Consider the following 26,178-nt stretch of genomic DNA (forward strand, 5'->3'; position numbering starts at 1 on the left):
ATTTGTCGTAGCTTGGTACCTTCCCAATACCCTCGTGACAAAAGGCAGCCGCTTGTGTTTCCCGCCAATTCCCTACGCTTGTTGGCAGCTCTTGTGAGGTAAAATGCAGTCCTTATAGTCAGCAGTTCGCGTGAGCGAAGAGATGAAAATCAGAGGGAGCCAAGTTCGGGCTGTTTGATGGTTTTTCAAATACGTCCCATTAAAACACTGAAGGAGGATCTTCGTTGCACGTGCAGTGTGCGGTCGAGGATTGTCATGAAGAAGGAACCGAATGACAGTTACATTTTGTGTACTGCATGAAATGAGGCGAACCTCCTCAACATGCACTTTACACTTGACGGGAGGCTCTACTGTTGTAGGAATCTTTGCATGCTCACTGTGTAATGTGGATGAGAAAAAGAGACTGGTCAAAATCGATACCGGTATTTTAGTTCTCAGTAACCGGCACTTTTTGAAATTTGTTTGGACTCAATTATAACAGATGTTTTTATTGTTTATTAATAACCGGGTAAAAAACCGAAAGGTCAATTAGCCATAGCAGCAGTGCTAAAATTTTTCGTCTTTGGATAAAATCTGTTGAAGAACGAACAATTTTTCTTAGTAAAATTTGCATTATTTTAAAATATTGCGTTATCACAGAATTTTGGGAAATGGATTCAGTGGTACTTTAATAACAATGCCAACAGAAACGAGCACCAAACACATGGCATAAGAATTGGTACAGTACTGCTGAGTCAATAACGTACCTGCTACCATGTGGCGTGGCCTATTAGACGGTACACGTGTACATGCAGTGTTCAGGACTTACCCCGTCTGGTCTATAGGGTAGTTTGTCACAGTGGTCGTCGGACACAGTTGTATTACAGAATAGCACTACCCCTAGTCTGGAAGGGCGGTATCAAGGAAGTACAGTGCTCGGTTTGCTTTAAAATATTAAAAACAGATTGAGCCATAACAAACAAGGAGAACACGTAAAATTTACCAGTTCGTTCATAGCTTATAATAAAAATAGAAAGCAGCTGATTTGCTGACTGTGTCTACAGGACATGAAAATGAACAATTTAACACGAGTTCTTCAACCTCAGATTCCACCCTTCGGCAATGATTATTCATAATGTCTAAAAGTGGTATGATCCCCGGAATACAACATGATTTTTGAGCAGACTTTCAAAAAATTAGAATCAGTAGGGGAATACCAGTGTCTTTTTTTTTTTTAACAATCAACCACCTATCACTTTTCGAGAAAAGCAGTGAATTATGGAAGTTTTCTGTTCATATACCAATTTAATTTAATATTTTCATTCTATATACCTTGGAACGGAAGGAGTCAAATCTTATCAATCTTTGTTCGATTTCTACTTTTATTACTGGAAACAACAGGAATAAAAAACCGAAAATCTCTTATTTCAGAAACGGGTTATTTTGAGCGGTTTTAATAGTCCGGTTAAATGGGCGTTAAGAAAAGCTTATAATCGAAAATCGGTTATTTCAGCAATAAACACCATGTCACTGAGCGCTCAAAATTAAAAGTGCGACGTGGCGTGATAGACGGGCATACTGAAAACGCTGGACAACAAGTCTGCGCAAGGTTTCGCCGGATTTTTCACTGTGGTTTTAATCTCGCGACCGATCGGAAGTTGAAGAAAATAATTGCTCTCGTATTCTGCTAACTGTCACTAACACAGAGAGGCCACCGTAATACAATAAGAGAAATTAGAGCACTCATAGACAGATACAGGTGTTTATTTTTTCCGTATACTGTTAGTTTGCAACGGTTAAGAAATAGCCTATAAGTATGATGTGATTCTTGAGTTTCTCCCGGCGTATTTGATAATCAAAATATCCACGGGTGTACTGCCGGTCTATAGTGTCCAACGGGCACAATATTTCGGCGATCAAACATTGGACACTATAGTCCGGCAGTACACCCGTGGATATTTTGATTATCAAATACGCCGGGAGAAACTCAAGAATCACATCATACACCTTTACGGGGAGGAGATGTATCGCAGCATGAAGAAATTTGAAAAGTTGCGCCACCGTAGACCTGATGATGGCGACATGTTTGATCGCCGAAATATTGTGCCCGTTGGACAATATAGACCGGCAGTACACCCGTGGATATTTTGATTAGCCTATAAGTAGTTCTATGAAACCTCTTCCAAACACTTAATTGTGTACTGCGGAATAACCATGCAGATGTACAAGTAGGTCCGGTAGCACAGAAAACTGCTAGTGACCACAGGTGCAGTTCGTGTTCTTCCCGTGTGCCCGCGTGCAGCAGCTCCGCAGAACGCTATCGTACGCACTGCCGCGACTCCCACCAGTGCTGTCGGTCTCTCGGGGCGACGCGGCAGGGGCCGCCGTGGTGGGGCGCTGTGCTGCGTTGTGTCGCAGCCGCAGGAGCCGCCAGGTGAAAAGCGCAACAATGCGTCCGTCGCCATTAGGCAAATGGAGCGGTCGGCCGCAGACGCCTAGCTCGCATTTACCTGATTAAAACGGCGCGATTGCTGGCGCAGAATGCGACGCGGCGTTCCCCGCGGGTCTGGCGCCCCAGCCGCGCTCTGATGTCGTTCAGCCAAGACCCCGTCAGACAGCTACACTGGTCGAGGTACATGGGGGAACTAGTAGTTGCACGCCCCACAACGAACTCTCGTATCAGCCAGAGAAAGCGCGGGTATTCTCTCTTCTCAGCGCTTTTGTGCGCAAGCATTGTGCGAGTAATACGTAGGACGCCTCTAGCGATTTGTCACTCCTGTAGCCGGCATGTTGGGAAGTATCCAGTGAGAAGTATGTGGCGGATTAGACCTGTTTTGACAGTGGAAGACATATGATGGTCACTTTCTTCGCATTCAACAAGTCAGAAAATTACTCACGCGTTCATACTCGAACTTCAATGCATGTGTCTCTCTCTGCTCGTCGATGGTCCAGAATTGCTACCGCCATACACTTGGGGGTAACCACGTAGCGGAGATGGGCTAAGCTAAAATACTGGTGTTGCTTCCGTCATGAAGTTTTACACCGATGTTTGTGATGAAACATCGAAATGTACCTCTGAGACTTCATTGCCAGATCAAGTCCGAAGCGAATGTTCCAGTCACACTACAACTGTAGTCTGTCACGAATACTCGTTTCAGAATACACTGCTGAAAAATTAACTGTTCACTCTGAGCCATCTGAGAAATTTTCCCGGCTCAGTGTAACTTCGAAGTCTTACGACCCTAGCTGACACTCACTTTGGTACTGACACTTTATGACTGCTTGATTAATTGCGTGTTGGTCCACCTCTGGAACCGAATACAGCAGCAATCCTGCTTGGCGTGGATCCGAAAAGTCTTTGGTAGGTTTCGGGACCATGTGGCACCAATTGCCTATGGATACGTCACGCAGTCCCCGTAAATTACGAGCAAGTGGTTAGTGGGTGAGGAACTGGCATCCGACCACGTTCCCAATGTCTTCTATCGGTTTCAGGTCAGGAGAATATGGTGGCCAATATATTCAATCTGAGTTCACTATCATGCTCCTCAAACGATTGTACCACGTTTCAGGTCATGTGACGCGCACAGTTACTGGTTCAAATGGCTCTGAGCACTATGGGACTTCATATCTCAGGTCATCAGTCCCCTAGAACTTAGAACTACTTAAACCTAACTAACATAAGGATATCACACACATCCATGCCCGAGGCAGGATTCGAACCTGCGACCGTAGCGATCGCGCTGTTCCAGGCTGAAGCGCCTACAACAGCTCGGCCACACCGGCTGGCGCCGACAGTTACTCCACTGGTAGATGCTAAAACCGGTAGAGAAGACATCGAGCATGGTAGGATGCAGATGATACGCAATAATTTTCACGTAGCCCACAGCTGTTATTATGCCTTCGGTTACTAATACAGATCCATAGAAAAACAGCTCATTGTCCCATATAGCACAATAGAGCACCTACCAGCTTGCGTCCATGATTAACTGCATGTTTCGAACAGCCATTGGCCTGGATGCCAGCATGTCCGTACAACACCTTCGACCTTGTGGAAAAAGGAAACAGTATTCATCTGACTATGCCACATGTTTCCATTGATCCACAGTCCAATCTCCATGATCTGTGCCCAGTTCATTAGTAATGGACGATATCGTGAGATTAACATGGAAAGATGCAGAGTTCATCCACTGTCCCCCACGTTCTACTGTATCTGCACAAGTCTATCTGAAACACTTGCGTCTGCATCAGCCTTGCACTCTTACTGTCACGCCTTAAGACTTTAAGACTGTGCTCACTGAAGTGTGTGTAACTCTTCCATTTATCGTGGAACTTAATTCATCTACTTTGTGATTCTGAAAGTCTGAGTGGCACCATTATTTACGAACCATCTTTTATTTTGTTTCACTTACTGAAGGAGTAGCATCCATTTTGTTTTCACTTATTGCAGGACAATCCTGTGTTTTCTTTCATCGTGGAGAATATTTTTGTTGTAGAAATTGTGTTCACGCTATTGAATTTCCCCTTACGTGGGTTGTTTGTTTGTGGCAGCCAGCAGCGGACACATCAACTCTTCCGTCTGATCTGCCACAGATTGCCGCTTATCCCACATTACAGAGCTACCTCTAGTTTCTGTGACGAGGCTAGGGCTTCCAACAACTAGTCGCCTACTCGTGGCTTCACAGTCCTTCAACCACTTCCCACAGATGTACACGACACTACCAGGCAAAGAGCCCACCGCCTCACGGTTTCCGAGACGCTTGTTTCCTGGCGGAAGCTCATAAGAATGTGGCCGTTTGTCAAAGTCACTGATGTCAGTGGATTTTCACATTTGCTGGAGGTATCGTCACAAGCTTGATTTCCCATTCGTCTCTGCACGAGGTGAATTCAATAAGTAACGCAACACGTTATTTTTCTCGGGCATTTTAGGCTGAAAAAAATGTGGAATTTGTTATGGGAAATCGTAGGTACTCCAGCCTCAGCCCTTATAATTTCACGAAGTTCTGATAAGTGGTGGCGCTATACGTAGCCTTCAAAATGCCATCTGTAATGGCGGTGCGCTCCAAGCAGAGAGCTGTCATCGAGTTCCTTTTGGAGAAAAACCAGGCATCACAGACATTCACAGGCGCTTGCAGAGTCTCTACGGAGACTTGGCCCTGAACCAAAGCACGGCGAGTCCGCGCACCAGAAAGGAGTTCACAAAACCTCCTTGGACTGTTCTTCCTCTTACACCCTACAATTCGGATCTCCTATCTTCCGACTTCCATCCGTCTGGCCGAGCGGAGGATGCAATCCACGGGAAGCAGTACTTGGATGATGGGAGGTTATTTGTGCAGTAAGACTTTGGCTCCGACTTTGACAAGTAGAGTGGTACCAGTGTGCATACAAACCGTCCCAGTAAGTTGGGGCAAGGCCATCGCATTGAACGGAGATAATGTTCAAAAATGGGGTTTTGAAGTCAAGAGAATGCGAACAATATGGTGTATTGGAATCCTAGATAAAATTTGCTTCCGGAAAAACTGTGATGGATTACTAATCCATCCCTCACATTTTCCTTACAGCGTCACGTGACTATTCCGCCACCGGGTGCATACAATCTAGCCGTGGTCAGTGGTCGTCAGTGCTTGCTAGAGACGGCTCATTCATGCTGACTTTTGGATGAAGTTTTAGCTGCTATAGGCTCATATTCGTCTTTCTTTGGAAACATTATCTGCGCATATTTACTTTTCTTTGGTGATCAACCTCTCACAAAAGTTGATTTACTTTATTTTTCTGAGATTTCAGTTCCATTAAAACAGTCCTAATAGTTGTGCATTTCTATCTGAGTATCGAACAAACCAAAGTCGACGGCTTCCTTGCCATGTAAAATGTGAATGCGTGAGGGAACATTGTGGTCTGACGCAAGAATACTGCCTTAAACAATTACCACGCTGTTCGGTAAAATTATGTCCCGCATTAAGGAACTGTATGTTGCTCTCATATCTGTATAGGAACTGCGGGTTTCAAACAAAATTAAATTAAAAAAGAAAATAATGTTACCGGCTTTACCGTGAGTTTCTCCTGCTGGTACCAGGAAAGAGTTATAATTAACGCCGTGACGCTATCAGTATTTAATTATTTAATTAAAGGCTGGCACCGGAATAAATTTATACCAGTCATAACGAAAATGAAAAAAAAAATCTGTGTATTTCGCAGAAATTTCTCTGTGCTGAATGTTGTGCGTTGATATTGGCTTCGAGCGACGCTGTCTGAAGGAATACATTTCATGTCGTAACTAAACAGTCTCTGCCACTCTCAGTACTTTATAACGCCAAATATGAAAGAGACGGATTCGCGTCGAGCATTTATTTTATGATTTCGAAGCATTCACATATACAGAATCTCATTTGAATATAATATGCCACAGGCAGCGCGAGTTAGAAGACACAGTTTTACATACCGGTGACTCAAGCCCAACCAGGGTAAAGCAAAAGTGATAGTTAAAGAAAAGGTTGAACTGCATCCTTACCTTAACGAAATACTAACAACAGAGAAAGATCTTAACTCCCCCCCCCCCCCCCCCCAGGGTACTGAAAACTTTAAGCACTCATTGAAAGCTGCTGTACCTTGCTTTTTGAGAATGTGCACGGGAGTTCATCAAAATAAAGTTGGCACCTAATGATAGAACTGCATACGTGCATTGACAAGATTCCCAAGCAGGGATACAATTATCCATCTTCTAGAATCTGAGCAGTAAGAAACCTGGTTCTTACACTTGTGTGAATTTACTGGTGTGGTTGTTTTCCACATTCGTCTTGACTAATACCTTGCAACGAATCACTGGCGGGTTTGTTGTCTCTTCTGTGTGTCAGAAGAACATGTATTTCTGTTAAGCGATGAACCTTTGCTTAAAAAAGTACCGGTTGGTTGTAATTAAAGTGCAGCTACTCACAGAGGTCAAGTGTGGGATGTAATTATCGTATGACAGCGAAACTTGGCAGATACTAATACGTTAATGTGGAACCATTTACGCTGAAGACAAATTAGTTCCTATGTTGGTCACCTTGTGGAAATTTGGCACTGTGAAAGCAGGAAAGACGTATAAAAATCCCTCCACATGTAGTTCATTAGGAAAGAAACGAGAGTAGAAAAGGTCCACCAAGTGAGAAAGGCTTAATGTTGATTTTACTATCAACGGCCGCTTACACATTTCGTCAACGATATGCTGCATAGCGCCATATTTGCACATACTGGCCAAAATTGGAATTAATTTTCCAGTGTACATCGGTTTCGCATTAACGTATTGGAATATTTAACAAGTTTCGCTGCCATACGATAATCACAGCCCCACACTAGAACTTCGTGATTAGCTGCACTTTAACCATAAACATCCGGTTCTAACAATTTCTCAACAGGAAGCATATGAATTGGACCTCAGAGATGACCGATTCTGGATGGAGGAACAGTGTGGACGGTTCGATGTGCAGTTCTTCGGAAGAGTACCTGATGGCAGGCCATAGCATGAAGGCCAAGGGTGGTGCTGCGACAAAGATCGCTGACCAACTCATCCACGGTTCACAGTGCTCCTCTCAATGGAAGGCGTGAGTCGACAACCTTGATTTATTTTTAAGTCTATTAAGCACATAACACAAAGACTCTGAAATTGGAAAATGAAATTATCCGCTCTTCACTTCTAGCTGCCACATAAATGCATTATACGTTAGTGGCGTACCTCAACCATAACCAAGTACTTTTGCGTCCTGAAACACATGAACTTACTATAGGTGGCCATAAAGCGTCGATCGAGATACATTAGAGATTAAAATACCGACATATGACTTAACAAACACGTGTCGGTATTGTCCATAAGTTTAAAATTTTATTCATGGATATCAAACAGCAGCTGTGAAGCACTTTTCAAGAATATAAATAATCCGTCGTCAGCTGCACAAATTTTTATTAAATTAACTGCTTGATTGGTTTCGACAACTTAACTGTCCATCCTCAGACGACCATACAATTAAGCCCACATCGGAAAGAAATCGTCACGCAAACTCTGGACGATTGAGTTCTTCGTTAAAATTTTAACGAGGGACTCTATCGCCCAGGTTTGATTGCTTTCCGATGTAAGCTTAGTTGTATATCTTCTGAGGATGGCAAATTAATTTGCCGAAACTAATCAAGAAGTTAATTTAATAAAAATTTGTACAGCTGACGACTGATTATTTCTATTCTTCAAAATCCATAAATATACGAGAAGTACGAAATTGGTACCACAACTAATGTTTTGTGTGAAACAATATAGTAATAGTATCTTAGTCATGCAGCTACCGATTGGAATATTTCTTTCTTGGTCGTTCCAGAAAACGCGTCAAAGCAAAGGAAGTATTCAGCCGATCGCGTGTAGTTACAAAGGTATTGTTGACCCGAAACGTTTTGTGAATGACGCGTCAAATATATGAAAGAGAATGAATTTCTTACCGTCTGGTTTGAGGCGTCCAGGTAGCGCAAGCCAAAGTACGCCGTCTCCAGGAGATTGAGATGTCGGAATACGGTGTCGAGGATCTCCTGGCCCGGGCTGTTATCCTGAAACAAGCAACAAAAACCATGTTCACTGTTACAAAGTATCCGGGGAAGAACAGAGCATTGTATTGTTATACAGTGCATTTAAGAAGACAGAGTGAATTTCTGTCTGATCTGCTGTACATCGCCACTTAAGGAGCTTTTTTTTCCTTTCAGTTCTCAATACATCTATGAGATACCAGAGGTTACCTGCTTTTAATTATTCAGTTTGTGGACTTAGAAATTTAGTGAAATATCATCGGTTATACAACCAAGAACTATTACTGTCCTTGGTATTAACACGATAACTTCATAATAATAATAATAATAATAATGATGATAGTAGTAGTGTAGTAACAGGAACAACAATTACTATTTGGCACATTGAAACCTCCCCTTGGAAAAATTATGAAAGACTGTGCTGATAAATCTCTTACGTTATTTGATTTTCCAACAGGTGAGCAAAACAGAACGTACTCAGACATTTCTCTCTTTACTTATTCTGATCATCACTAAACTAACACACAATATTTTTAGCGCAACGCAGTCTGACTTTCAATAATCCCTTCAAAACAATGGCCCTGACTAACAATAACCTATAGCTTTCACGATTCATTTACCTCACAAAAATCTTCGTTACTCGAACTACCGCAATACAGCGAGCCCCAATACTGGCAGCTAAATAAAAGTTTCTAACTACTGAGGACACTAACTACTGCTACTTAGCAAATGAAAGATTTTGGTAGAGAATAAACAATGTATTTACCTTGATAGTGTTTAAAAGTCATTATATATATATATATATATATATATATATATATATATATATATATATATATATATATATATATCAGTTCATGACATCCAGTTTTACAAATTTACTCTTTCTGATGGACACACGTCCAGATCGTCCGCTCTAAAAACTCTGCCATCTCTCTTCCCACATCCACCACCGCTGGCGGCTCACCTCCAACTGCGCAACGAATGGGTCTGAGCACTATGAGACTTAACATCTGAGGCCATCAGCCCCTAGAACTTAGAACTACTTAAACCTAACTAACCTAAGGACATCACACACATCCATGCCCGAGGCAGGATTCGGACCTGCGACTGTAGCAGTCGTGCAGTTCCGGACTGAAGCAACTGCGCAACGCTACGCTCTGTTCACACCCAACTGCCCAACACTACAACAGCGAATATTCCAACAATGCCAACCATTCACAGACTGCACACAGCACAGCCACTGGTTTTCATACAGAGCGCTACGTGACGATACCAACATAGAAACTTAAACAGCCTCCTTACAACATGAGAAATGTCATCTTAACATTGTGTAATTTGCTCATTATATTCTCGTCGAATTTACGTAACATGGTCTAACAGAAATGTATGGCAGAAGTATAGAAGAGAACAAAAGTGGGGCCGGCCGCGGTGGTCTAGCGGTTCAGGCGCTTAGTCCGGAACAGCGCGACCGCTACTGTCGCAGGTTCGAATCCTGCCTCGGGCATGGATGTGTGTGATGTCCTTAGGTTAGTTAGGTTTAAGTAGTTCTAAGTTCTAGGGGACTGATGACCACAGATGTTAAGTCCCATAGTGCTCAGAGCCATTTGAACCATTTTTGAACAAAAGTGGGAAACAAGTTGATTGATCAAAGGAAGAGCGAGAAATAATTTGGAAAACATTTGCAAATGAGATGGAAGGAAGAGAACAAAAAGAGACAGGGAAGAAAAAAGCACAGTTAATGAGATGAATAATCCGTCGTATCCCTATTCACGTGGTGGTAGTCAATTGCGTTGAGCAGTACAAAGCAAATCACAGTGCGCTGCTTTCCACATGTTACGGAGTCCGCACACGCAAGCACAATACGGCGACAGTATTTTAAATTCCTAGTGATAATGCGTTATACCGTGGCAGTATATAGGGATATAAGAATCGTTACTCTTTGTCTGCGAAACAAAACGACAGCATTTGTTTCCCTGGTTGTTTGCGTTTTCGCGTAGGACAAGAAAAGGGGTTGCGAGAAGCAGTTGGTCAGGATGGGCTGGCGGCCGCCCTGCCTGGGGCTGGCTGTCCATCATTGATGCGGCGGGGCGGCTCCCGCAGGTGCTGAGGCCGTAAAGCCCGGAGCCGCCTGCATCTCCCACACGCCTCATCCGCGGCGCAGTCGTCGCACTGCGGCGCCCTCGGTCGTTGCTGTGGAGAAGCTGACAAGATGAGCCAAGCGTGAGCACGTCACGGCTGCTGTGACCTCACGCTTCAGCGGGCTCCGTCTAGCCTCTAGAGGAAACACCTTAAAGAGCAAGTCGCCCTATAATTCTTTGTTAAAACTGGTTGAAAATGGTCACTCACGAATGGGAAATGCAGCATTCCCCGAGTAGCACGAGCATTCTCAGTGGATGATTTTCAAATTCCTGCTCTTGGTCAAATGTCTGAACAAAGCGAAAACAAGACTGCCTATAAACTACCAAATTAAACGATGTATTTTTATGCAAATTTTCGTAGTTGGTGGCCAAGGAAAGCTGGGAAATGGTAAAATGGCGTATGAAATTGACCTGTGCGAGGTTTGTAAAAGAGAGAGACCATAAATAAATAAAAAATCTGTTGTTTGAAAGTAATCAGGGTAATACAGAAAAACTTAATTAGTAATATGGAGGAAACTCATCTATAATTTTCTTAGCGAAACGAAGAATTGGGAATGTAGAAATGGGGTATTAAACTAACCAGTTCCAGGTCTAATTGTGTAATAGCTATCAAATCACAGTAAAATATGAAACCTCTCTGCTCTCTCTTGATCTATATACTTTTAGTAACAATAGAATATCCATCGGTATTTAAATATTTCATGATCCCTGTCTTAAACTTGAAAAAAGTCACGATTTTTTAAAATAACAATAAATTTGTTTGTGAAATGATATGTCTAAAAGTACGAAATGAAACAGATTAGAGAAACATACGCTGCGTCTTTGAATAATGCTCGACTCATGAGCAGCAAAGGAGGTGCCCATTGGGAAGGTTTGACTTAGAATCGTAGAATTTTGGAGACTAGTAGAGACAACTCTGAGATGGAAAGGTTCGCACATGAGAGGAAATGGTGACGCACAGCGTAAAACTCTGAAGAGTGTGGAATCACCAAAAGACACAGTGTCAGACAGGACACGGATGAAGGAAGGAAACTAGCCACGTCTTTTTCGCATGAGGTACCCGGGTATTTGCGTTAACAGATTTATGGACGCCACGAGAAGTCTAGAAAATGGTTTAAATGGCTGTAAGCACTATCTGAGGTCATCAGTCCCCTAGGCTTAGAACTACTGAAACCTAACTAAGGACATCACACACATCCATACCCGAGGCAGGATTCGAACCTGCGACCGTAGCAGCAGTGCGGTTCCAGATTGAAGCGCCTACAACCGCTCGGCCACACCGGCCGGCGGCTCAGAAGTCTACATCTGGATGGTAGACCTGCCGAATGCAGCGTACGGAGGTCTGACCCGTCGCCTGCGTGTGGAGCAGCAGACGTGACGGCGTGTATCCCAGGCAGGCCATTCATCTCTGGGTGAGCCTTGTGCTGCGAGCTGCAGATTTCTGCCGGCGTCCGAGCACTCGTTATCCCGTTAGGCGTCGACGCGCTTCCTGCTGAGACCCATTATTAAGTCGTTTTGTGGCGCTCGCTCTGTCCGCCGTCACTGCGGCCGCCGACAGCGCAGAACGCGGGCCGCGAACCGTTACCTGCTGCCCAGCCGCCAGTCAGCTGGCGTAGCTGTTGCTGCACCTGCTCTCTACCGTTCGTACACTGCTTTGCATAAGAAAAGGTACCGGGTGATAACATATAATGTTTCGCGCAAGACTGCGGCTCTTGTACACGGTCCAGTCACAATAACGTGGCAACGCTCTATGTTCGATGTCAACGTGCAATAAGCACTCGCGAACGATTGTTGGCAGCACTAACAGTAGAGGGTGTGTAAAGCGTGTTCGGGGCCGCGGTAAACAGTGTACTCATTGTCGTAATACGGAAGCGATTTACTTGACCTCCAAAGGGGCGTGATCATTGGATTTCGTGTCAAGAGTGGAAGCATTACAAAATCGGCTGTTTGTGAACCGTTCGCGTGCCAGCGTGACTAAAGTATATAGTGCATTGCTAATTGGCGCTATATAAAACTGGAGCCGAGGCGACTGTTGTGTACCACGGGCCTTGGATGACAGGGGCTTCGGAGATGGGGAGAACAGGCGTGCAAGTGTTGAGCAACTGACTGCCCAGGTGAACAAATGAGCTACCAACAGTGCCTCCTCAACGATCGTTCAGCGAACATTGCCACATGTGGGCATCTTCTGCCGACGCCTGCTTCATGCACTCCCGCTGACTGCTGTTCATCGTCGACGAGGGCTGCACTCTGCACGTCAGTAGCCCGACTGGGCATACACTGAGTGGCGATAGTTCGCCCTTTGCGGTGAATCACATTTTAAGCTCGATCGAACAAATGACCGTTGGTGTGTACGGCGTGAAACATCTAAAAGCAAAAGGTCCATGCCGCAGGTAGGTGCGTCTTGGTATGGGGAATGTTTTCGTGGCATTCCCTGAGTGGTCTCGTCATTCAGGAAGGCACAACGAGCCAACGCAAGTATGGATTTATCCTTGGGAACTAAGCCCACCCCTACACGCAGTTTGTTTCTTGTCGGCACGATCACATCAGTGACGAGAACAGTGCGACGTGCCACACAGCACATACTGTACATACGTGGTTCGAAAAGTACCAGGATGCGTTTACCGTACTCCCTGGCGACCAAGCTCCCCGAATTTAAATCGAATCGAAAATCTGTGGGAGCACCCTGACTGGCCTGTTCGGGCCATAGATCCACAACAGAAAAACCTAGCGTAGGTGCCCACGGAACTGTAGTCAGCATGGCTCCACATGCTTGTCGGTGCCTTGCAGAACGTCACTGACACTCTTCCTGCACGTCCGCACTAGAAAAGGTGGTTATTCAGGATTTTCACTTTAGAGTGACTGAACAGTGACTGAACAGAAAATCTGTGGAATTGAGAATATGAGTTCCTGAGGAAACCATTTTTCTCTTCGAAAGCATCATGCACGTTTATTCCTTCTACATCTACATTTATACTCCGCAAGCCACCCAACGGTGTGTGGTGGAGGACACTCTACGTGCCACTGTCATTACCTCCCTTTCCTGTTCCAGTCACGTATGGTTCGCGGGAAGAACGACTGCCTGAAAGCCTCCGTGCGCGCTCGAATCTCTCTAATTTTACATTCGTGATCTCCTCGGGAAGTATAAGTAGGGGGAAGCAATATATTCGATACCTCATCCACAAACACACCCTTTCGACACCTGGACAGCGAGCTACACCGCGATGAAGAGCGCCCTCTCTTGCAGAGTCTGCCACTTGAGTTTGCTAAACATCTCCGTAACGCTATCACGCTTACCAAATAACCCTGTGACGAAACGCGCCGCTCTTCTTTGGATCTTCTCCATCTCATCCGTCAACCCGACCTGGTACGGATCTCACGCTGATGAGCCACCTCCTTTGTTGATTGACTACATTTTCTAAGGACTTTCCCATTGAATCTCAACCTGGCACTCGCCTTACCAACAATTAATTTTATATGATCATTCCACTTCAAATCGTTCCGCATGCATACTCCCAGATATTTAACAGAAGTAACTGCTACCAGTTTTTGTTCCGCTATCATATAATCATACAACAAAGGATCCTTCTTTCTATGTATTCGCAATACATTACATTTGTCTATGTCAAGGGTCAGTTGCCACTCCCTGCACCAAGTGCCTATCGGCTGCAGATCTTCCAGCATTTCGCTGCAATTTTCTAATGCTGCAACTTCTCTGTATATTACAGCATCACTAAAAACTCTTCAATCCATCCACACAGCTGGTCTGATATTCCGTAGGCTCTTACTTTGTTTATCAAGCGACAGTGCGGAACTGTATCGAACGCCTTCCGGAAGTCAAGGAAAATGGCATCTACCTGGGAGCCTGTATCTAATATTTTCTGGGTCTCATGAACAAATAAAGCGAGTAGGGTCTCGCACGATCGCTGTTTCCGGAATCGATGTTGATTCCTACAGAGCAGATTCTGAGTTTCCAGAAATTACATGATACGCGAGCAAAAAACATGTTCTTAAATTCTGCAACAGAACGATGTCAGAGACATAGGTCTATAGTTTTGCGCATCTGCTCGACGACCCTTCTTGAAGACTGGGACTACCTGTGCTCTTTTCCAATCATTTGGAACATTCAGCTCCTCTAGAGGCTTGCGGTACACGGCTGTTAGAAGGAGGGCGAGCTCTTTCGCGTACTCTGTGTAGAATCGAATTGGTATCCCGTCAGGTCCAGTGGACTTTCCTCTGTTGAGCCCTCTAATTTCACCAGGTACGAGTTACCTTATCCGTGTGTGACAACAAAGGAAAATGATTGCATAACTGAAAGAAGTGCTGCCAGTAACTCCATTTATCTGTGCTGAAGGGTGTAGTAGAGCTGGTATATCTTATGAACTATTTAACATATATGTGCAAGTTTTTCATTCAGACAGCCCCACGTTGCACCCTGTAGGTTTCATTAAGTGCTACTTGATTTCAACAGTCGCTGTTTCCCTTGCAGACAATGCCTGCTCTCAGTAATATCTGTGTTTTCAGCAATGGCTGAACTAATGCAACAGCGATGAGTATTTAGGGAATGCTGCACAACGTGAGAACAGTAGTAAGAGATGAGATAGGCCTGAAGTTCACAAGAAGGCTTCTAGTTCGTGACAACAGAAAGTGCTCCACAGTTAGTCAGCTCAATATAGATTTCCTGGGCGGAATAGGCAAGTGCTACCTACTCGTAGAAAATGAATTATACCAAACTGTGTGCAACTTGAATAGTGAAACGAAGCTTCCTAGGAGAGTATATTTGCTGAAGTCGACCTGCACCTGGAACCCTGCCTTTCGCAGGAAAAGCTCTTATCAGCAGAGCTATGTAGGCGTGACATACAACCTGCCCTCAGAAGATACGGCTGAAGTGGAAACCTGAAGGAATAACCACAGCTAAACAGAGACAACGCAGGCCACCTGTACTGACGGACTGGACCGTCAAGCATTGTAAAAATTTCACTTGCAATCGACAATACGAGGGAGTTGAAAAGAATGGGGTTCAGTAATTGAGTAGTTCCTCAAAAGCCACACATTTCTGTAGTCCGACGTTTCTGGTGGTGTAAACAGCGACGCAACTGGACAGTGAGTGAGGGAAACGAGTGATTTGAAGAAACTCACTAGACTACGTGGTAGACCGGTGGGAGGATATGGGTTTTTGCGAATACCGGGAGAACATTATTTGTCATCATGTGTAGCGCCAACAGTCGAACACGGAGGAGGTTGTGTAACACTAGATCTATGTATTTCTTTTTGCGGTGGGTGCGTTGAATTGACGAAAAGTCTACAGGCTGAAGTTTTACGAGACCCATGAGCTGCAGGCTCTCTGTAATTACCATAATTCGTAGTTACATCTCGAGGAGGCTGCAATGGCGGCTAAATAGATATAGTCCAAGACGGTTATTTCTGTTTATACAACAAGACTCAGTCACACTTCGACATGGAAAACTATTAATAACATATTAATGAGATTAGTGGCATCAAATAATACAACATGTGTCAACCCTTGAGCGAAATTGAGTAGTTATTCTCATTAGTAGAAATTTACATTGATACACACATCTCAAAAGATTAAGACAAGGAGGAGGAAAGGTAAAGAAGGAAGTCAGAAAGATGTATGTCAGACAAAAGACGGATATTGCTTTACAAAGCCAACTTGGTTTCACGTACATGACTCTTTTCTTCACCACGCATAGCACACATCATATTTGCTCTTAGTAAATAATTCTACTAAAAAGGCAAAAAGAGAAAAATAGTAATATGTCGTAGTAGGCATGGGAGCGTTTACCGTGCTTGGGATACGGTTTAGGAAAAGATAAATGTGGAAGAAAGTGAAATCATTTCACAGCACTGTCTGTTGTTACAGTGATGGAATAGTTCGGAGACGATGACTGCTTGTATCAGCATGACATAGCATCCTGTCACAACGTACCATCTGTGAGGCAGTGGTTTCTGGATAATAAAATTCCTGAGATAGACTTGCCACTCCAGGTTACCGAGTTAAACCCAACAGAACACCTTTGGAATGAGTTAGAACGTCGTTTTGACTTCAGACTCCAGTGTCCAACATCACTACCTTCTCTGACTTCAACGTTTCAGGAAGAATGGGCTGCCATTCCTCCACAGACGTTCAGACAACGTCTTGCTAGTGTCCCCAGTGGAGCTGAAGCCGTCACAGAAGCGATGGGTGGGTACACCTCACATTAACGTTCACTAATAGGCGTCCGGATACTTTGGTCAGATAGTGTAAGGTGCGGCAGCAGTAGCGCCAGACGCTTCGCGTACAGCTTGCCAACGTCTCCATCTCGGCGGGATGTGAGACGCGGCGTACTTGGCTGGGATTACCTGCACACCCATCTGTCGGCAAGCAGCTGCTGAATTCTTAAGGCAGCCGAAGGCGGGCGTGGCGGGCGCAGCTCAGGGATTCATTGCGGCCTGTTGACTCTGGCGCCTTGAAAGGGCTGCCGCCTCCAGCTAGGAGCCGCCCGCACACGTCCTCTCCCTTCTTCTGACAGCGAAGTTACACAAAACAAAAAAAAAACCCACAGTTCGACAGCTTTTATACTGATGCTCCCGTTTCTTTAAGGCTCTGCTAAATTACAACTTCAACACGAGAAAGTACAGCAGTATCAGCATTAATACTAATAAGACCTAAGAAACTTCTTGTTATTACATCAAATTTTTGAGGTGTTCGTGTCCACTTGTTGACATACTTCTTTTTGGCTCTTTTGTCGCGATCTACGGCCGAGATCTGTTTACAGACTTCTCTAAAGTTTTCGTATGTCCATCTTCGTGATCGATTATCTGTAGGTCTTTAGCCGTTACTTACGTAATAAAACGAAACACCTGCAGCTGTCGTTTTGATGTTATTTTATAAATTTCAACCAGTTGCGGTGACTCAACACACCACCTTCAGGGCGAAACTGACGCCGAGGGGGTGAGCTGTCGTATACACGATTACATCAATGGCCAAAATCTATCAACTGGCTTCCGTAGAATATTGTAACAGCGATGTTGTATCTACAACCAACAATTATCAACTTGGAGTTTTACTTCAGCTCTCATTTCTGCCAGCAGACCTTAAGTGGGACATCATGGCCGACGGAGTGTTATAACTTTTTAAAATTTACGTTGATCATAATTATCCCCCGCCCCCAAACGCATCTTATACCTACAATGGACATAATCTGAAGCTACTCTAGAAATCGCCCACCTTCGAATAGAACACATTGTTTGTGGGAAACCCAAGCACTTCAAAGAAACATGGTGAGCTGTACGTCACTTTCTGAACCACAGTGTGAGAATACGGATAAACGCGTCCGCAGAACATGAAGTATTGTTCAGAGTATGTCAATTATGTAACATGTCCTGGTCAATAATAAATTTTCTTTTTTTTGTAGTAGCTCTGTTTCACGCCTCCGACATAGCTATAAGAGACTATTGCAAGAATAGGCACACTATCGGCTACGATCAACCGTAATACACACCTTAATCATGAAGCCCAACATTCATCAGGTTCCTCTAGTTTTGTTGTCCCAGGTGTATTTCGTACTTTCAGTAAATTCCAGTCTCAAAATACTTGCTAATTAAGGTATCGCACATTTTAACACCTCTTCTTGCAAGCTTACTTCTATGCAAAATACAGTCGAGTATTTACACACTCACTATTTTTACTTTAATGCGCAAGGAACATACAAGAGCAGCTGGCTCGCACAAAGACCGCCACACGTGTAACGAGAGGGCCAAATGCAAAAAAATTAAAAAGAACGATGTACCTTTTTTCTGGCAGAACAGAAAAAAAGCAAATTGGCGAATTTCCGGAGCAATTACTGAATTTTAGTCACCTATTTGTTGCTTTGTGATTGCCATCGTGTCGCCCACGCAGACCGTAATTGTAGCCGTTTCCGCTACCGAAAAAGGCGCTTCGTTTTAGAGATGTGTTCTGCACGCTGTCTACAACAGCCTCGGCTGGCTTTAATTATCACGGCCTGTTCTCTAATTTGTATCAGCTGCGGTGTGCCTGCATGACGTAAGTAAGTGTACAGTAAACAGTAACCGTAGAGACGACGCTAGTATGAGAGAGACAACTTTAAATTGTACTAGTAACATTGCCGAAGTCAACGCACACACGGCGGAGCTATCCATGGCGTAAGCGCCGTGTCTCAGGAAGAGCTTGTGATTCGTTCCTGTAGCGGACCGTCTGAAGGCGGCGTAAAGTCGCCACATCTACCGCAGCTGTAAACATCAGGGTGACTAGGCTAACCTCGGCCAGAATTTGAATTGTAGCTCAGATAATCCATATGAGCTCATATTTGAAATCGTCTGTACGGAATTGATCATGATGTAGGTTGCTGTGGCTAGCTTGTTGGAATTGTGGTAGTCTGAGCTCTTCAAGTATTGTTCGCATGAGCTGTTATTTGAATATTTTGTAATCTCCATCAGGTCACTTGAACTGCTCTTGTTTGAATCGTTTTGCAGCCATTGCCTGGTAACTTTAAGATTGAGCGCGTCGCTTTGGGCAGCGGGGAAGATTTTAAGACAATGCAGTTTTTACAAGAAAGTTAGACAGTTATATTACCCTTTGTTATGATGGGTCGTTTAAGTTCCTGCCAGAGAACGAAAGCCGTCAAAAGTGGAATTTGGAAGATCATGGTGCATAAGGCAAGACGTTAGTGAGCTGAATGGTTTAATTAATTAATTGAATATTATGAAGATGTGTTCAGATCAACTCTGTAATAGTGTAATTTGAAAGAGCTTTGTACAGTAAAATAATGCTTTAATTTTTTATTGCATTTTAAGAGTTTGATGTTTTCATTGGCTTTAAGAGCTAAGGTATGTAGTAACTTATTACCAATCATACACGTAACAAAATACCTTTTTCAAAACTTCGTATTTTCTGAAGATAACTGGCAATGTAAGTAACGTTACTTGTAGCTATGGAAGGTGTGAACAGACAGTTAGAATTTACTGGAAAACAAAAACGTATTTTGAAAGAAATTGTACTTTAGGTGGGCAAATCCACAAGAATTTACTACATCCCAGATTACAAATTTTCTACAATCGTTCCAAACAGGCTCTTGTAAATGATTTTCGCTGCTTGTCCGTGAACATCAGAACGTGCCGAACTTTCGGTACTACAAATGACGCTAGTTAGTATTCATTGATATGCCGGTATTAGCGGTTCTACTGAAATCAATGACCTCCAGGATGATACATATTTTCATCGGCGGCACATTATGATGAAATGAACATGGTGATTAGGTAATTCCACTTGTCATCACGGACAAAAAATGGGAATGTAGGCAACAAGGAGATAACCGTGCTGGGCTGAAAAGCGGCTTCATACAGTCACTGGTACAGTACAAAAGCTCGTTACATGGTAATCAGAATGGAGCTTATACCTTGTTATGTCGGGATAGTAGGCGAGCGTGTAATTTTTATCACCGCAAACATCCTTGCAAAAGCTGCAAAATTTATAGCGAATTACAGTGATTCATTCCATCTCACTGGAGTGGCTGTTAATCAAGGGAAACTAGCCTCATAAAGTCCAGTAAGGTAGAATTGATTAGAAATTACGATGCACAGCCAGAGCATAGAAATAATAATTATGCTGCTGAGAACTCCAGTGAAGCGCTTGTCACGTACAGACTTGTCACTTTAAATACAAACCTGTCACTTTAAACTACGGAAGAAAGTGAGTAGAACCTACTATTACGATTTGGTGAGACATCGTTTACGGCTACACACACCGTGTAGAGGGAAGAGTGGAAGTGCTTTTAAGAGAACTAGTAAATACCTGAGAGGATGCTATGGACATTATCTTACAAGTGCGGGTAAATGATTGTAATTTACTGAGTTGTTAATTTTTATAATATTTTCCATAAAAGTCGTTAAGGAAACATTTTCTGTGCCAATACTGTGTAAAATTAGGCCTGCTTTCTTAGCGTAAGCTCGTGTGGGAATCATTTATGCGAATTAAGGAACAATAATCTTCGATACGTACAGCACTAGGTTGGTTTATCCACGCGGTTTGGAGTGTAATTCCAGGATGACGAAGCTCCTAAACACGCTTATCGTAAGTGGACAGATCAGTTAAACTAAGATTACCAATTATGAATGATGTAAAACACCGTGACGATTTATCATATGAAATACATGGTGATTCAGATGCTGCTACCGCTGTCGCTTTATGCAACTCTCAGCGTTATAGCTGGCCTTCATAAACTACGCGCGATATTTCCATATTTTCCCTCTGGCTACACGCAGACTATTAGACCTATAGAAAAATACTGAACAAGCACTTTCCGTCCGACATTTAATGTAGTTAAATTTTAAACAGGGTCACTTTTTCGCTAGAGGATTTATTCAAGAGAAACGTAGGAAAGTGACCTTCGAACACATCGTCACTCCCACACACAGGCCCCACCGATCAGGATTTCTAGTACGTTGTTCCTGGCACTCCCTCCTACAACTGTACAAATATATGCGACTGCACGAAATATTTCCCACATTCGACCTTTTTCGGTCTTCACTGACTGGCCTTATTACGCCACCGGCTTAGTCGACCATTTACAAATTGTAAAATTGACGTTTTTGTAAATTTTACAAGACAGTTTTGTGAACTTTAACAGTATAAAATAAACATTTACATAACTGTTTTCGTAAGCCCTTTTCACTGCGTAACTACTGTGCTTGTAAGGGCTAAGTTTGGATCGAACTGTCAACGTAATTTGTTTTAGTGCATCGTTTACAAAAACACGTTTAAATTAATAATGTTAACGAAGTAGCCGATGCTGGTGGCGTAATAGCCGAGTCAATAGAGACCAAAAAATTTCGAATATCGGGAATAGCTCGTGCAGTCGACACTTTTTGTACAGAACGATACCATATTGCAGTGCCTGTGTTATTCCGATTTACGATGCAGATTTGCTTTGGACGTGCATGCATGTCCAAAGGAACAGGCACTGCGGCAATTATAGCCGTTATGAAATACATCAAATCTATTCCCAAATATGGGCAAATATCTGATGTAGAATGGAATGAGGGCAGTGAAAATTTGCGCTGGGCTGGGGCTCGAACCCGGATTTCCCGCTTATCGCGAGCCAGTCGTCTTATCATTTGACATGCATGCATGTCCAAAGGCATTTGAATGAAACAAGTTCTTCATTAAGTAAGTGTAAATGCTCTTATGGTCAACTTTATGTACTGTTGATTGAATTTCTGAACTCTTTATAGGCTAGGTTCGTACGAAAACGTTTCAGGCGTTTGAGCATTCCACAGCTGGTAGATTCTTGACCGTCAGAAGCGATGCCGCTGGTGATTCACGTTTTTCTTTGCTGACACGGAAATACACGGATACACAGAAATATAGTCGATGCCTGTGGCAAGGTGAGTCGCACAGCAGTTATTTTCCACCTGTTTGCCTTGAGAGTTCCTTAATATTCAAATTAACAACACCTGTGTTACTTCGCACTTACGTCATAACGATGCATTATCCTCCTCGTCACGTATCAGCATACAGCCAGATAGGACCTGTGCTTTCTATTAATTGTTGTGTTGTATATCTCCAGTGATATACACGTAATTACTATTGGAAATATTCGTTTTTTCTACAGTTCTACATGGGATCTGATATTTTTGTATTTGTAGCTCTGTCCATACTTCTTTTTTCTTATCTGTTCTTGTGAACACCATGCAGTTTTCAAAAACCTACTTTATCCTGTTTCTACATCTTTTCCACCAGGAAATTATATATCTCGCTACTGCACCATAGAGGAGCTATGGGTTTTTCAGACTTGCTGTCGTGGTTTCTTATTGAAGATTAGGTTTGTACAGTACAGTACAAATTTCTTGATTCAGTGGTTTCTGATCCTAATGTTCAAAATCGATTCGATTCTGACGACTACCGCACTTTACCAGCCATAGAATATTTTGTAAAGGAGTCAAATTGTTCAAACTGAGCAAATAAACTGAAAGTAAAATTGCTTAAGTGAATGAGGTGGGTGCCAAGTCAAAATGTGTCATGCGCGAACGAGACGCTGCTTTCGTAACACTTCTGAACGAAACGGAATATAAATTACAGAGAAAGATACTAAATTAGTTATCAGATTTGAATAACCAATATCACAAAAACTGGTGCATGATTTTGGTGATACACTTCCTCTGTCTTCAATCTTCATCTTCAGGCCAACGAGTACGGTTCCCAGAGAATTTGCGCGATCTGTGCTGTAAGTGAAATAGTCTGACGGTTCAGTTTTGTTGTGTATCTGTTTTCTGCATCTTTCATAACCGCAAATAAATATTATCTGGGCACTACAACTTGGCAGTTTTAGGTAAGGGATGCTGGGAACTACAGTTGCGTTAAATATCTGTGAGGTCGGGCTTGAACTTCCGCTTTTATTGCACTGCCAGCCTCAGGAAGTAACTGAGCTGTATCTGTTACTAAATGCTTTGTGTACTCCGCTTTGCACTGTGTTGTAAGCTGCTCGTTGATTTCTTTACACATTCTCTAATGAGTTAAGACACTAATCCTGATCCATTGTTTGTTTACGGTCGCGGTCAACTGCCACGTTACGGGGTCTGCACTTAACTGACTGTAGCCTAATAGCAGAAAATGCTACACAGGATGAACCCGATCGCCTACAGGGATTCATAAGTACTTCAGAGATATTTTCTGAAAATTTTGGTACAAGTGACCAACGGTTTTCGATGGCTCGTCCTACGTTACAATGCAATTCTGGTTTAGTCGCTTTGTTACGCCAGTTACCCACGTTTCTTTGAAAGTATCTTAAAAACATTGAAAAACTTGTAACATGTAATCACCAAAAACCATACATGAGGTACGTATAGGCCAACTCTTGAAGTAAACTTATTCCACTGGATTTAGAACCGAGCATTATGAATGCATGGAGAACAGTAAAGTGAGCAAGGTTTGTTGCAAACACCAAGTACCGTGAGGGAATGGACGGTGCATACCGTCGACATTTGCACCGTTGTGCAGAAATTTTCAGTGCAGTTCAGATGCTAAGGTAAATGGGGTCGCTTATCTACTGTTAGGTGCGCCACATGCTACGTACTCTCGACCAGTCTGGCATCACATAGTTATTATCTTTTATTTGTTATGGGGTATCAAGTGAAATCTGTGACTGAACTGAGGACGTTCTAGCAAGGAAGAGGCAGCATATTACGGTCACATAGGCTCAGTCATTGGCAAAGGAGGTAGCAGACTTTTGTTTATTGGTAGAGTACAGGGAAAATATAGTCAGTCTACAAAGGAGACTGCTTACCAATCACTCGAGCGACCGGTTGTAGAATATTGCTCAAGTGTGTGGGAGCCGTACCAAATAGAGCTAACAGGGGATACTGAATGTACACAGACAAAGGCAGCACTAATGGTCACATGATTCTTTGACTCGTGGGAAAATGTCACAGAGATACCGAAGAAATTGAACTGGCAGACCCTTGAAGATAGACGTAAACTATCCCGATACAGTCTAGTTACAGACTTTCAACAACTGGCTTTGACTGACGACGCTAGGCGTATACGACTACTCTAACCCCTTGTTACCGTTCACATAGGCATCTTGAGGACAAGATTAGATTAATTACCGAACACACAAAGGAATTTAAGGAATAATTCCTCCCACGCTGCATATGTGAATGGCACGGGTACAATGGGACGTACACTTTGCCAAACACTTCAGTGGTTTTCAGACTGTAGACGTATATGTAGATCAGCCGGCACAGTACGCCGCACGTAACAGTAACTTCATTACGCTTCCGCCAAGAGAGTAAGAAATAGCCTTCTCCGTTCGATTGACACCTGGGGCTACTTCTTTCATCCAGCAAAAAGCAGGTTGACATTTTTCCGCCGCTCGCAGATAAATTTGGGCGCACAGCTTCACTCAACCACTTGTTTCAGTTCAGCAGTTACTGACCAATTTCACGTCTAACAGTTATCTATATTTGGCGCACTCGTAGCCCGGAAGCTGTCAGTGAGTGATTACCGGATGTTCAATCCCGTGTGACCAAGTGTTTGTCATTATTCGAGGCTCGGCTACAAACTGTTGAACATCAGTTCAGACTGACAGTTACCAGATAATTAGTAAAGGTTCACTGAGGTATTTTAGATCGATGTTCCAAACTTATGTGACTGCCGCGCCGATTCATCACACTGAGTATTGATATTGTAATTACTTTTATCAAATGTATATGAATTATTTCTCACTGTGTTGCCCAATTTATGTTTATTATAGTAATAAAGGCCCTATGACCAGATTAGTTGCAAGCGTGCAAGCGCGCCACCTAAACACAGCAACTATTTTTCCGTGGCAGGGGGTTCGCCTCCTGCTACCTTTGTGTTGCGTGCTAGACGTGTTTTGTGAATATAACGTAAAAGAGGGATAAGAAATCTAAGGAAATGCGGTTGGTATGTAACAAGCGCTAGCGATCAGTGCTCGTTGATGCATGATTTCCATACGTCACAACGCCACCGTCCAGTTCCAACTATGGCCACCAGGTGCCGAGATGAGTTATCGTGATTCCTAGACTCACCCATCTGACCAGTCGCAGTGCACTAGTTTTGACGTATCAACACGAGCTTGGACGTAAGGAGCAGAGCATTATTGGTGAAGCTCTCTTATCAAAACAACAGTAATGCTGCAGCCGCACTTAGAAAATATCGCTGGCTGAAAGGATTACGGAAGGGTTCTCCTTCTCCAGCTGCTGTGCGGAGCATGATGAAGTTCGAATCAACTGGAGAACTGGGCGTCGCTCCGGGAAGAGGCCGACGACCGGTTGCAGCACAGGTTGTTGATAAAATCGCTGTTGATGTGGCAGACAGCGCTGACCGCAGTTCCCGATTGTCGGGCAGTGCCCCGTGCTACGTCACGACAGGTGAACACCCCGTGGCCCACTATCTGGAAGGTGCTTCGAACTATTCTCAAATGGTATCCATACAAGATCCATATCGTATAGCACCTAGCACCACAGGAGGCACAATGACGTTGACTTTCTCGCGAGGATTGAAATTGGCGAGGGCTGGCCCTGGAGCATCCTATGGATAGACGAAGCTCATTTTTCTCTGACGCATGAGATGGAGACACAGAATAAGCGAGTGTGGGGACTTTATCTCCAGTCACTGTTCCTCTGTACAGTGAACGTGTCACCCTATGGTGTGGCTTCACGGCTACGTTCGTCATTGGCCCATTCTTTTTTGAACAGGCTGGCGCTCAAGGACCAAAGAAGTGCAGTGCGACTGACCAGCGTTACTGCGATATGCTTCGCCTGCATGTCATACCCGCCCTTAAGGAGGGAGACGAATTGAACTCAACAGTTTTCACGCAAGATTTGGCCTCTCCACACATCGCTCGTGATTTTCACCTGCTTTCCCGAAACACATGTGGAAAAGATCGAATTATCAGCCGACCGTTTCCAAATGCTTGGCCGGCACGACCACCTGTTCTCAATCTCTGTGATTTCTGTTTGTGGGGCTACCTGAAGAACA

General features: G+C 43.6%; 1 protein-coding gene across 6 annotated transcripts in view; it reads right to left on the reverse strand.

Moving 5' to 3' along the window:
* The window catches only part of LOC126273198 (band 4.1-like protein 4), a 1,244,225-nt gene that overhangs the window by 509,356 nt on the left and 708,691 nt on the right, over positions 1–26,178 (reverse strand). For all 6 annotated transcript variants that reach the window (XM_049976738.1, XM_049976736.1, XM_049976733.1 and 3 more), the window contains exon 3: positions 8,437–8,541. In XM_049976738.1, coding sequence (XP_049832695.1) covers positions 8,437–8,541 — 105 coding nt within the window. The remainder of the gene's footprint in view (positions 1–8,436; positions 8,542–26,178) is intronic.

The sequence above is a fragment of the Schistocerca gregaria genome, chromosome 5, assembly GCF_023897955.1.
Source record: "Schistocerca gregaria isolate iqSchGreg1 chromosome 5, iqSchGreg1.2, whole genome shotgun sequence".
Lineage (NCBI taxonomy): Eukaryota > Metazoa > Arthropoda > Insecta > Orthoptera > Acrididae > Schistocerca > Schistocerca gregaria.